General features: G+C 51.5%; 1 protein-coding gene across 1 annotated transcript; it reads right to left on the reverse strand.

Moving 5' to 3' along the window:
• Nucleotides 1–321: 321 nt before the first annotated feature.
• On the reverse strand, nucleotides 322–12,750 carry CUNH16orf89 (chromosome unknown C16orf89 homolog). Its single transcript, XM_035022479.1, has 8 exons — nucleotides 12,519–12,750; nucleotides 8,346–8,495; nucleotides 7,204–7,354; nucleotides 6,041–6,158; nucleotides 4,671–4,806; nucleotides 3,965–4,069; nucleotides 2,786–2,869; nucleotides 322–485 (listed from the first exon to the last, which is right to left on the reverse strand). Exons 1-8 carry the CDS (start codon nucleotides 12,727–12,729, stop codon nucleotides 322–324), a joined length of 1,119 nt encoding a protein of 372 aa, XP_034878370.1. The 5' UTR covers nucleotides 12,730–12,750.
• Between the last annotated feature and the right edge of the window lie 1,090 nt (nucleotides 12,751–13,840).

A 13,840-nucleotide genomic window follows, 5' to 3' on the forward strand; every position in this document is an offset into this window, starting at 1 on the left:
AAGATGGAACCGTTGACATCTGAACAAATTGCCTTTAAGACTCAAGTTATGGATCTCCTTGGAGTTTGTGTCATGACTTGAAACAGAGCCCTAGAAGTTGTCCCCAGGGCTGAGAAACACGACTCAATTGCACTCTGAATTTATTCATCTGCTTCCACACCTGGATCCATCCCCACATCCCCTTCCCTGGCCCTGCTCCCCGAGGGGATGAAGCTGGGTTGCTTTGCTAGTCGTTTCTTCTGCTGCCTCCTTGTCAGGGCATGGCCCAGGCACCCAGGATTTAAGGGAGGAAGGATTGACTACTGGCATCTGGCATCCGTTTCATCTTCCAGTGGCAGGTGTGGAAACATTTGTCTCAGCGACTGTGGGTGGCACCAGTGTGGACTGCCACAGCTCTCCATTTGCTGGGGGGTATTCAGCCAGGACGTAGAGGAAGCCCCCCAGGGCTGCCACAGCCATGGCTGTGTTGTGGGAGGAACAGCCATCTGGGGAGAGAGAGAGTACTCCCTGTGACTACTGTGTGGTGGCCACAGTTCTGTTATGAGTGCTTTTCGGATGCTTCCCCAGCCAGCCAGATCCTGGGCCAGGCACCCATCCACCAGCTGCTATGAGTGCTGGCCACTAATGACTCCCTTCTCCATAGAAATGACCCCAGCCAGTTGGAGCCTCCTCATCAGGGAGGTTATGCCTCCTCCCAGTGCCTTAATACAGGACACAAAAGCCCAGCCTCCCATCTCAGGGGGGTGACTCAGGTACAATTTTCCACTCCAGAGCTCCCCTCCCCTGGGATCTGACCTGAGGCCACACCCTTGTCTAGCTCCTTCCCACCTCCCCTTGCTCTCAAACCTTCTAGGACAGCACCCTATTGCCTGTTTTTGCAGACAGGGAAACCGAGGCTCAGGTAGCAGAGCTGAGCTCCGCAGCCCTAGGGGCTCCACAGCTCATTTCTTGACCTTGATAGCCTCCCTCATTGCTGCCTTAGTCTTGCCTGGTCCCAGGTGACCCTGAGCACCTTCCCGACACCGGCCTGAGGCAATAACACCTTAGATGTTACTTAGTTCCCTAAACCTAAAGTAGGCCACCCATCCTGTGTTTCTGAGCAGGTGGGAGGGAGCCAGGACTTTTCTCTCCCCGCACAGTCTTGGAGAAGGGAAGGACCCCAGCTAGGGCCTTTGGAGGGAGGGAGAATGCAGGTTTCAAAAAGGCTAATTACCCACCCCAGCAGCTCACGCTGTCCTATGCCAAATACCATGGAGCGTGCTTTGTACAGTGATCTGATACTAACCCCCAAGAGCTCTATGAAGGAGGCACTGTTAGGTCCCTATCTTACAGATAAAGAAACTGAGGCTCAGAGAGGTTGAGTGACCCCCACCGTGAGGAAGAAGCAGATTCGAACTCTGACAGCATGATTTCAAATCCTGTGCTGCAAATCTCCACGCAGGCTTCCCCCTGGTCCATGGGTGTGCAGGGGGTGTGCACCAGAAGGAAAGAAAGCACCACTCCCTCCTGGGCAGTTTTCCAGACTTGTCAATCTGCAGGGACCCGAGAAGGACCTCTGGCCTTTCTGCAGCTCCCTCTCCAGCCCTCAGGTCGGTCCTACAGTCCAGCTGTCTGCCTCTAGGGGGCAGCCTACCAGGTGGCCGTGGGTAGCCACAGGCCCCTGTGTCAGGGGCCTCTGGAAGTCTCCTGAGAACTTCTCACCCTTCCCCAGCCCAGCCTTTGGATTTGGGCTTCCACTCCCTTCTCTTGTCTACCTGCAGGCAGATGGTGAGGCTACAGTGGGGCTCATGGGGAGACATTTAGTTACTGGGATCGTTTACCAACCTATGCTGGGCATCTACTAAGGGGGCTGGCTATTCTACCTCCTTTCCTGCTTCTGTCTTGCAGTTATTTATTTTTTATTAATAAAAAAATGAATCAGGTCTTCTCTTTCTTCTTTATCCCTCCCTCCCTCCCATATTAAATGTTGCCTATCTTCCCTTCTCCATATAACTGTATCTGACTCTCGGTTTCTTTACACTGGTGGACTGATCACATAAGTTATCATCTCAACCAAGACACTTTGGGGAGGAAAGGGGGCACTATTCATAATGGCTCCAGGACAAGAGGTGTAAGCTGGGGACATCCGGACACGTGGCCGTGGGGACTGCACTGGTCACTTGCCTGTTGGCTCAGATTCCCTCCTGCCCTTTTTCGCTCCAAACCACAGTGCACTGACCCTTCCAAACTACATTTCCCAGGATGCCTTGCTCATCAGCTTCTGGTTAGGTTTGAGCAATAGCAGACACAGGCTGAAAGAGGGCAGAAGACGGGGTATTTCTCCCCGTCTTTGCCTCCTCCATGTCCAACCCCTGCAGGCTCTGCTAACCCCACCTTGCTCCACAGTCCCTCCAGCTCTGCCTCCGGGGAGAGTAGTGGCTTCTTGCAGTGGTTAAACTCTGGTTTTTCTCACTTTTCTGGGTTCACCTCTTGGAACACCTCTGAGAAGAGTTCCCTACATTAAATTCCCTCTGCCTCAGGTTCCTGGTGCAGGTTCTGGTTTTCTGACTTGACCTTGATGGAGAGGGGGTGATCTCTGTGATTTTCAGTAACACGCTGCAACTTCTTTTATGTTTCTTTCTCTGGAGACAAGATCTCTGGACTCCCACTTCTTACCCTGCCCTCCACTTCCCAGACCCGGCCCTGAAGGGATGGCAAGGCACATTTCCACTGATGTCAATCTGTGTGCAGCCTTTCTGGGGTGTCTTGGTTTCATGCCCAGAAGGCTCCCGGGTATTTTCATTACCTGTAAATTGTTTTTCTCGCCTCTTCACTCTCCTCAAAACATGCTGTTGGCGTTGAATGGCTTTTGATAATTCATCTTCAGCAGCTGGGAGAAGAGTAGGAAAGTGACCTTCTTGAGACGGGTTTTCACACATTACTCACCAAACCTCCTCCCCCTCACAACACCTCAAGCAACTCAGGTCTTCTCTTGAATCTGGAGGTCCTTCCAGAAGGTTCCTTGAGTGCCTGTCTGCAGATCCTTACACACTGCCTAAATTTGTCATCTACTGATGTTTCTCCGGTTGTAGTCCCCCAACCACCCACATCAGAACAGCAGGAGGAGCTTCTTAAAAATGCAAGTTCCACAGACCCACCTTCTACCTGCTGAATCTGTAGGTCTGGGGGCCTGAGAATCTGCATTTTTATCGACTCCTCAATTTTGAGAACAGACGCTCTTATTTCAAAAGCTTTGCCTCCTTGAGCATCCCAAGCTTCAGCATTTATTGGGGGCCGCCTCTGTACCATGCACAGGACAGGTGCTTTCCCATATATTATGTCTACTCTTCACAGCTCAGGAAGGAGATTATTATACTAATTTATTTACAGATGAGGAAATCAAGGCTTAGCAAGGTGAAGTGACTTACTGCAAAGAGGACCAGCTGCCCATTGTCACACAGCTGGAAAGGGGCTGTGTCCTCTCTGCCTCTGCTTCTATGTCACCTGCTCCAGACGTCTCCCCTGAATACTCCTGCGCAAAGAACCTTCTTCCATATTCTTTTCTTTCTCAGCCTGTTGTCTCCTTCACAGCCCTTATCAGAACTTGCAATTATCTCACTTATTGGTTAATTTAGGTGGTTTCTGCCTCTCTTCTTCAGGGCCCTAGTATTCTCTGGAGCCTAGAACAGTGTCTGGTACAGAGCAGGTGCTTAGGGGATACTCACTAAAGCAATAGATTTGTTCATGCAGGTGCAGGGGGCCAACATCTTCCAACGAGACTGTCTCCCACCCTGCAAAATTTTGGCTTCCAAAGGTCCAAGTCCATTTCCATATGTGTGTGTTCACATGTGTGTTTGCATGCATATACATGTTGCGAATTTCTCTCTGAGCCACTAAGACCACTGTATCACCTTTCTTCACTCGGCCTAGAAACCCAGCCCCCTACCAGCGTCCCGCTCCCAGCCAGGGTGGAAGTGCAGCTCACCAGGCCTCCCGAAGCATCCTTCCTGCGGCTTCTGCCAGTTGAGAATGGCCTCCAGCCACCGGAGCTTGTAGAAATCCAAGAAGCCACCGATTCCACAGAACATGACTGGAAGCAAAAGACCCTCTACAGGCCTGTCCCCCAGACCCACCTGCTCCCACTGCCCAAGGCTGCACAGTGCCCCCTGCCTCCTCCCGCCAGTGGGTGGGTACTCAGTGTAGTGGCTGGAAGAAGGCAGCTGCCAGGCTAGGTCCTGCCTCCCATTTAGGGCCTTCATGGGAGTCCCTTAAGAGTCAGGGTCAGTAGAGGGATCTAGACACCCAAGCCAAGGAGCAGCCATTCAGAGACCCCTTTTCTGCCTCATCTCTGAGCTAGCCTGTCAGTCCAGAGCTCCATCACTAGGTCGGCCTTTCGGGGCAGGAAGCAGTCACATCATGGCAGATAAAATATAGGATGCCCAGTTAAATTTGAGTGTTCAATAAACACAAATGCAAATTTTAAAGCATAAGCACAAATCAGGGAATGTTCAGGATAAACTTATACTAAAAATATATATTCAGTTTATCTGAAGTTCAAATTTACTTGGGCACCCTGTATTTTTATTTGCTAAATCTGGCAGCCCTACTGTGTGTGTGTGTGTGTGTGTGTGTGTTTGCGCGTGCAGGCACACCCCTCTGCTTTGTCCCCAGAGAGGAATGCCAGGGCTCACTGTTCTCCATGAAGATGTCCCGGGTGGGGTAGGCATATCCGATGGCCTCAGCTCTCCGGTTCAGGTCCATCATGTTGGCACAAAAGAGGTTCATGTAGTGCTGGCTCTGGCAGAACAGTCCCCCTGTGCATCCTTTCTGAGGGGAACAAACAGCCAGAAGGATGGGTGACAGACCTGCACTCTGCTATAGGGGAAGACTTGTAGTTCTGAGATGGTCTGGTAGGTGGCTGCCTTTGGGGCAGGTCTTTCCCCTTTTCCCAGAATTTCTTCCCCATTTACACCCCTGGACCGCTTGGGACTCTGTCCCGGTGGGAGGTGGGGGGGATCAGAAAGAGCTGGGTTTGAGTCCCGGCTCATCCACTCAGGGGCTGTGTGACCTTAGCTTGCTAAGTTAACCTTTCTGAGCCTCAAGGGTCTTAGCCACAGGGAAAGGGCGATGTGTCTGGGATCTGCACCAGAGGTGCTCACTTGGATGGGTGGTACCATAGTTAGGAAGTGCCCAACACAGGCCTGACACTGGAGCGTTATAGCCATTAGCTGCTGTCACATTCAGATTCCAGGCTAACCCAGCTGGCTAGCTTCAGTGCTGCTCAAAGTGTGGGCCATGGACCGGTTTCAGGGACAGAACAGGAGATGAGAAGGGGCTTTGGCAATTTCTGTAACAATGTGTCAGAGTAGCTTTCTACCTGTTGAATCTAATAATATTCCTCGTAATTTGATTTTTATTGTATTTACAGAAATACTGGATAGTGACAGCTTGCAAATAAATAATAAAAAAATTTTTCTAAAAACCTACCTAAAACATTAAGTACCTTCTCAGCCAAGAATTTCTGCACATGGAATCACCTCTTTCAATGGAGATAATGAGCCTTAGCTTTCTATATGGGGAAATACATATGTTTAAAAATTATCATTATTTAGTGAAGTTTGAGCTCTTGGGCTTGGAAGAGCATTGGGTGCTGCAGAGGTGGGGGTGTGGCTGGTTTGTCTTGGTTTGGTTTTCTAGAAGCTGCTATGGACCAGATGTTCTAAATCCTTTTCCATTTGTTACTGTTGACTGAGTTCTTTCTGCTGCTTCTCTTTTACTCTTTCTCTTTGTTTTCCCGATGCCTACGACCCAGTTTAGCATGCAATTCGATCTGTCCAATGAGAATCCCAAATCCTGCCCCGCCCCCCCCCCCCGCAGTTGGGTTCAATGTTATTTCGGACAGATGGCAGGCTGCTCTTACTTCTCCCTCCTGATGTCCAAAGCACAAGTCCAAGACCCTGCTTATTTTCCTGGTGTGTAGCACACAAACCACACTGCCACAAGCCCCTTTTTATCTTTCTCTCTCCTCTGTGTGCGAGGCTGGCCCCCGCCGGGCACTTACCATTCTTGCCAAGAGAAAGAAGAGCAGCTGGTGGGACAGGCAGTAGCCTGAGCAGCCGGGCTTGGTCATGAGGGTCCTGCAGAAGTCTGAGAGCCTGCAGGGCTGGCTGCTGTCTGTCCTGGGGAAGAAGTGGTTCAGGCCCCAGAGGAGGGTGCCCTAAAGGAAGCCTGAGGACATGGAGTCTTCCCTGGTCCCTGTTCCCCCACTAGTTATTAGAACCCCAGTAGGCTCCAGGCACCCAGCTGTGCACAAGGGGTTGCTGGATAGCACACAGGGGTACTGTGTCTTGATTTGCTAAATCAGCACCCCAGCACAGGGGAGGCGACCCTGGAGTTATCCTGGGTTGGGTGAGCTCCAGGGGGCTGTGACTTGCTACTGCTCCATGGGACTCCCAAGTACGGTCTTTCCCGTCACTGCCCTATACAGCAGTTCTCTGAACCTAGGGCTGATTCAGGGCTGGCTCCAAGCCTACCGCACAGCAGGATGAAATGGTGAGCTTAACTAGGCTGTACTCCTGCTTGCAGAGACCTACAGCCCAGGGAGGGAGGCAAAACCCTAGACAAATGTAAATTGTATCTATGGCTACCAGTGGTGCTAGGAGAACCCGCCTACTCAGGGAGGTCAGCCTTGTGCAGTGGGGTCAGGGAAGGTTCTGGAGGAAGGATGCTGGAGGTGGCCCTGAAGTGTAAGCAGGGTTACTTAGGCAGGGGGGTGGGGTGGGGCAGGGTGGGAGGAGGCCCACAAATGCCAGCCGGGCACAGTAAAGGTTTAGAAGTGGGACAGAGTAGGTCCTTTTGGGAGTCTGACAAGAGCCCCAGGGGCTGGTTTAGAGGGGCCTGGAGACCTGGAAGGGCAGCAGGAGCTGGGGCTTTGTTCTGAGAACAACAGGAAGCTTCACACTGGGGGCGGGATGTTCAGATATGTTTTTTGAAAGGATCCCTTTGGTGTGAGAGACCAATGGGGTGTGTGTGGGGGAAGTGCAGGGAGTGGGGGGGGCAGCTTAGGTGCAATGAGGGTGGGAGAGGTTGGTGTCTGGGTGGCTAGTGGGGTGGTGGCTATGCCTGGTTTCGCACAGGGACTTGGAGAGCAAGTGGGACAGGAGGACAAGCAGGGAGCAAGTGGTTTTGGGCTTTTGGGAAGCGGGGCAAGTGCAGGGGGCCCACCCTGTTCCCAGCAGCTGCACCAGACACGAATCACTGCGTTCCTCTGAGAAGGAGTCCCATGGTTCAAACGTGGGGTAGACCATGGAAGCATCTGTGCTGGTCCAGGCATGTGGAAGCTTCCAAAACCCAGGCTGGATGATTGGCTGGAACTCTGGTAGAGAGGTGGGGTGAGGGGAAAACACCCAGGAGCAGTGGGCCATGCCTTGCCTAACTGTACCCAGGCTCTTGCAGCCCAAGCCCAGGAATTGGGTGTCCCTGCCCAGGTAGCCCTGACCACACACAAGCCTGCTCAGGACTCTGAGCCTTGCCTGCTGGTTGCACATTATGTTTGAAACACTCAGGAAGCTCCTCTTCTAAAAAAAATTTTTTTTTAATCAGTAGGAATTGGGGTGCCTGGGTGGCTCAGTCGGTTAAGCTTCTGCCTTCGGCTCAGGTCATGATCCCAAGGTCCTGGGATCGAGCCCGGAGTCTGGCTCCCTGCTAGGCAGGGAGTCTGCTTCTCCCTCTCCCTCTGCCCCTCCCCACAGCTCATGCTCTCTCTCTCTCAAATAAATAAATAAAATTTTAAAACAAAAACAAAAACAAAAACAGATGCCAAGAGACTTCTTTTAGGGTGACACAGGTTGGGATGGTCTTAAGGGCCAGGCCTGGGAGAGAATGGGGCACGTGGAGATCAGAGCTACATAGAGAGGGCTGGCGTGTGGTCATGTGCAGCCTGGCCATTGCTGAGAAGGAAGGGTGTGCTGGCTAATCATCTCCCCATTCACTCACACACACCTGACTGGAAGCTGGGAGTCTAGGAGGCTGGACAAGCATGAGGGGCTGGTTTTATAAGTTGCCCGCTTCTATCACCCCCAGGAATGATTCACGCCAGGCTTATAGGGTGGATCAGAGAGATACTAGCAGGATACTATATTTAGTGCACAAAGGGCTGAATTACTTTTGAGATATCCCACTCTCTGGGACAGACCAGACCCTCCCCTCTGGTCTAGGATGAAGGCTCCCAAGCCTGGGGTGAGCTGAACAAGGGGAGGCACATTCCCTACTCCCAGCCACCCCCCACTCTGCCCCACCATTCACCGGGAGGAGTGCCCCCAGATGCTGTGTTCCTGAAGTAATGGGACTCTACCCCCTGCTATTACCTCTTAGGTACTTGGGGTCACTCAGCTTGAGGTAGAAGATGGATCTGTGAAGGAGAGGCACTAGCTTTTCCACCAGCTTCCCCACACGCAGGCTCGGCCACTGCAGCTGGGGGTCCCAGGCCCACTTTTCCTGAACACCTTTTAGCTGTACTGGAAAAGAAAAGACTTCATTCATTCCATCAATTGACAAACCATTTGGGCAGGAAAGATTATCCTAACTTATAATGCTTAGTGAGCGTCTCTGCCTCCTCCAGTTCCTGAGAGGAAAGAATTGGCTGAACTTATTGGAAATTAGGCCTTGTGGGCCTCAGCTGGGTGATGGGGGTGGGGCTAGTGTGCTGGAAGTTGGCAGCTAAGAGTTTGATTTCTGGAGGTGGGCCTGAGTTCAGATCGTGACTCTAATATTTTCTTGTTGGGTGACCAGAGAAAGATATTTAATTTCTTTCCATTTTACTTGCTTCATCTATAAAATGGGGGTAATGATGATCCTTACTTCTTAGAGTGGGGGGTTGTAAGGATTAAATGAACTAATGCATAGAGAGGGCTTAGCATTGTCCACAGTGCAAAGTAAGCACTTAATAAAGTTTAGCTATAAGTATTAATTAGGGAGATCTAAGGTTTGCTGTACAGGAATGAGGAAGGGATTCAGATGCTGGGTGAAGAGCTGCTGTGTACAGTTGAGCAGGTTGTATACTGCACAAGGGCAGCGTATATTCCTATCATGGGTTTGTATATGTATTAAGACAATTTTCCAGCAGATGGCAGGCAAGTGACTTGAGGAAGGAGACATCTTTTTCTAATTTTCACAGAGGTGCCTTTTGGAGTAGCAGTGGTTCTGCAGGGGTGGGAGAAAATGGTGATGGTGGGGAGATAAGAGGTGGTCGAGAGAGGGGATGTGAGGGAAAGCCTCAGCACAGGGCCAAGAGGGTGAGAGATGGCCTGAGTTCAGGTAGAGAACTTTGATGGGGAGGGCGGATGAGGTTTAAGAGGGTGCTAAGCAAGTCTTGTGGGGTGATGGGCTCCGTAACACTCTTCTCCAGTCTTGGTTCTCTCCCTGCACTTGAACCTAGGCCGTCTGCTTCCGAAGACTTGTTCCAGACTGCCTGGCTCAGGTGGAGGGTATTGTGCTGGCACCCAGAAGGGGTAGCCAAGTCAGCAGTGAGGTTCACCCAATCTGGCCTCATGGTGGTATATTTGTCCCTGCCTGTGCGGCTGCTGCTGCCACCTTCTGGATCACCCTCCTGGCTGGCAGGGGCAGCTGGAGGGACCCTTTTCTCTCTTAGGGTCAACGTCCACTTGCCTAGCCCCAAGCAGAAAGGATTTGGGAGATCAACAAGTATCTTTTTTTTTTTTTTTAAAGATTTTATTTATTTATTTTTTTGACAGAGAGAGACACAGTCAGAGAGGGAACACAAGCAGGGGGAGTGAGAGAGGGAGAAGCAGGCTTCCCGCGGAGCAAGGAGCCTGATGCGGGACTCGATCCCAGGACCCTGGGATCATGACCTGAGCCGAAGGCAGACGCTTAACCGACTGAGCCACTCAGGCGCCCGGGAGATCAACAAGTATCTTGTTGCTACTGGACCCCCCAGAACGTGAAGCTCTTCTCTCTGTCCCGGGAGGCTGAGAATGAAGATAGGACCCTCATGTGAGTGCTGTGGCAGCCAGCTGGTTTTCACACCCTTTCAAGCCCCTCCTGCACAGTATGGGGCTGACCCTCGAAACCAATAACAAATTGGGGAAATGATGGTGTGTGACCTCCAAAGCTTGGTTGTAAAAGACGTTGAGCCTTCTACCTTGCTCTCTCTGAGGTCACTTGCTCTGGGGGAAGCCGGAGGCCATGTTGTGAGGGCACACACAAGTAGCCGTACGGCAAGGTCACATGGTGAGTAGCTGAGGCCTCCAGGAACCTGCCAGCACTAACTTGCCAGGCCTGGGAGTGAACGGGGCGGTTCCTCCGGCCCCAGTCAAGCCTTCAGATGATCACACCCCTGGCCAACATCTTGACTCCAACCCCATGTGAGACCCTGAGCCAGAACCACCTAGACCAACTGTTCCCAGATTCCTGACCAACAGAAATGGTGAGATGGTAACTATTTTGTTGTTTTATGCAGCTAAATTCAGGGAGAATTTGTTATGCCTCAGTAGGTTATTGCAAAGGGATAGGGCAGAGCTGTGGAGAGGAGAGGAGGGGGTGGCCCTGGTCTAAGGCTGTTGTGTGGTGTCGGCTTGGGCCGTCGCTTCCCTCCTTCCCAGCCACCTTGACCCTGTAGTGATTCAGACAATGGGCGCTGAGTCAGACAAAGCAGGGTTCTAAGCCCACTGCCTACACTTGCTTGCTGTGTGACCTTGGACATTCTCTAAAGCCTGTCCCCTCCTTGGTAAAAAGGGGACAACCATAATGAACTTACTTCAAGGATTGTGGGGAGAAGTCAGTGAAATACCCCACACGAGCGTTTACATTGTGCCAGTGCGTAGTGGGTACTTAGTGAACCTTATCTTTTATTATCTCATGGACCCCACAAAGCACATGGCCAAGGGAACCACCTGCCCTTCCCTTCTCTCTCCATAAGGAAACAACAGGCCCATGGGATGGCTGTTGACAAAAGCCTGTTGCCTTGTTCCAGGAATGTTTATTCAACTGCTGCTTGGATGGAGCCTGGTGCTGTGCCTGGCATCTAGGGTGGTCAGAAAAGTCAATACAATGCCCACCCTCCCATCAAGGGCTGTTAGAGCAGGTGGATTTGAGTACTAGACCCCCTGCCTATCAGCTGTGAGGCGTAGGGAGGTTACTGAACCTCTCTGTGCCTCAGAGTCCCCACCTGCAGAGAGAGCAAAACAGAGCACTTCCCTCTCTAGGCTGTTTGGAGATTACACGCAGTCAGTACCCAGGTAACATCCAAAGGCACATTTGCCAGGCCACATGCCAGGCTTTGTGGGCCCCTTCCTTTAAGAAAAAAATAGATTAAAGTCTTACAGTCTTACGACTATATTAGGATAAAGATGGATATGTTGATATTATATATTTGAATATTCTCCTTGATTTAAAAGTTCATTTTTATTCCTTCTGACTTTAACAGAAATCAAAACAGGGCGCCTGGGTGGGTCAGTCGGTTAAGTGTCTGCCTTCAGCTCAGGTCATGATCTCAGGGTCCTGGGATTGAGCCCCACATCAGGCTCCCTGCTGAGTGGGGAATCTGCTTCTCCCTCTCCCTCTGCCCCTCTCCCCTGCTCATGCTCTCTCTCTCTCTCTCACACACACACGCTCTCTCTCAAATAAAAAAAAAAAAGAAAAAAGAAAAATCAAAACATTTTCATGGGCCTCTGTAAATATCCTGTGCCTAATAGGGAAGCCAGGCCTGTGGTTTATTACTATTATTCATTTCTAGAGGCATTATAGGACAGGGCTGGGATAAAAGGAGACCCTGGTCCTAGCCTGAGAGATCTTGGATCTTGGGGGTCTCCAGGATGCCGCCTGGAGGTTCAGGGATGTGGGGAGGACACCGGGAGGCCAGGCACAGAAGCAGACCTGTCTCAGAGCCCCTCCTCCTGCTGGGACCTGGAGTCCAGGTGGGTGGGGGTGGCAAGCTGCACTGGCCACCCAGAGGGGGTGATGTGAAAGGGGGGCCAGCCAGAGCCCCAGGCTGATACCAAGTCAGCTCTTTGTCGCTTAGGTCAAGGTGGCCTTCAGACAGGAGCTTCCTGCAACCTGAAGTGTGTGTTGGGTGGTTCCCTGTTTGCCTTGGCCTATTGCCAGGTCTTCTAGAGGATCTTATATCCCTGAAAGCTGAACAAACACTTGGCTCTTTTCTTGGAGCCTTCAGGTGGCTTTGGCTGGAAGTGGGGGAATGGAGTTGGAGCCTGATCTTGAGGGTTCCTGGTTTTGTCCACAGCCACCCTCCCATAAATGCCCCTTGAAAGGGCACACACCCTCTGCCCATCTTGTTCATGACATATCAGGATTAGCACTGTCAAACGAATCATTTCCTCCCAGGAAAATAATAATTTCCAAATCTTTTCCCATGTGGTTTCTGAATCCTTTTTGCTTCTAAAATAATTGAGTATAGCAGGGCCCCAAAACACCCAAAAGGAGCAAGCCTTCCAGCAGAGCAAGGAGGTGACTGGCTGAGAACTGGTTTTCTGGTGGCCAGTCCAGGAGAACGAGAGTGCACCCACCTTCCAGCACCCGGAACCCCACCACGCCGTCTAGGTTGATTTCAGGCAGCCTCTTCTTCAGGAAGGAGGTGGCTCTCTCCAGCGCTGAGAGGATAAGGCCCACGATGGCGGCCTTGCCCTCTGGGGTGTCCGGTGGTGCCAGTGAGGAGGGCTGCAGAGGTGGTGGTGTTGCCATCAGCAAGAGCAGGAGCGTGAGCCCTGGGCTGGACATGGCTGGCCCGCTGCCTGAGGCTGGTCGAGTGGTTCAGCCTCGGGCAGCTCACCCCCACATACCCTCCTCCTGTCCCTTCCTCCTTGTCCCTCCCCTGCAGAGCGGGAGACAATTGGTGGGCGGGGCTGACCCAGTAGCTTGGGGTGGCCTGGGCAGAGGGCCATGGGAAGGGCCGCTGGAGGGGTCTGCCTGCGGGGGGTGGGTGGGGGGGTGAGCAGCGGTCAGGCCAGCCCTGGAGTGGAGCCAGCTGGCTGCAAGGTCCCACCCTTTCCTCTTCATTCCTGATTCTCCAGGCCCGTGGGCTACATCTTGGATCTACCAATTGCAGTTATACTCCAGAAATCTAAAGCACGGAAACTTAAAGGTTTTTGCTTTTTGGTTTTTTTTTTTAAAATACGTTTGGGATAAGCTTGTTTGAAGGCACATCTACCAGAACTGACAGAAGATTCCTTAGGGCATCTCCTGCCCAGTAGAAACAGAATATGAGCTGCAAAGGCAAGCCACATGGGCACTTAAATATTTTCTAGTAGCCCCAGCGTGGAGCCCAACAGGGGGCCCAAACTCACAACCCTAAGGTCAAGACCTGAGCTGAAATCAAGAGTCAGACACTTCACTGACTGAGCCACCCAGTGCCCCAGGTGAAATGAATTTTAATGATCTATTTTATTTGAACCAGTGGATCCAAAACATCATTGCAACTTGTAATCAATATCAAATGAGAAACTTTGTAACATTTTTTTATTTTATATATTTTTAAGATTTTTTATTTATTTGAGAGAGAGAGAGCATAGGAAGGGGGAGGGTCAGAGGGAGAAGCAGACTCCCCGCCAAGCAGGGAGCCCCATGTGGGACTCGATCCCGGGACTCCAGGATCATGACCCGAGCTGAAGGCAGTCGCTTAACCGACTGAGCCACCCAGGCACCCCTGTAACATTTTTTTTAAATATCAGTTTTCTCAAATGAAGTCTTTGAAATCTGGCATTTTACACTTGAGGCACATTTCAACACAGGCTAGCCTCATTTCAAGAGCCCGACAATCACATGCGGCTGCTGTATTGGACAGTGAAGACTTAGAGCCCTTCTTTGGCTCATTCAGTGTGAAAGCATATCT

Source organism: Mirounga leonina, unplaced genomic scaffold (assembly GCF_011800145.1).
Source record: "Mirounga leonina isolate KUSES-001 unplaced genomic scaffold, KU_Mleo_1.0 Mir_175, whole genome shotgun sequence".
Classification (NCBI taxonomy): domain Eukaryota; kingdom Metazoa; phylum Chordata; class Mammalia; order Carnivora; family Phocidae; genus Mirounga; species Mirounga leonina.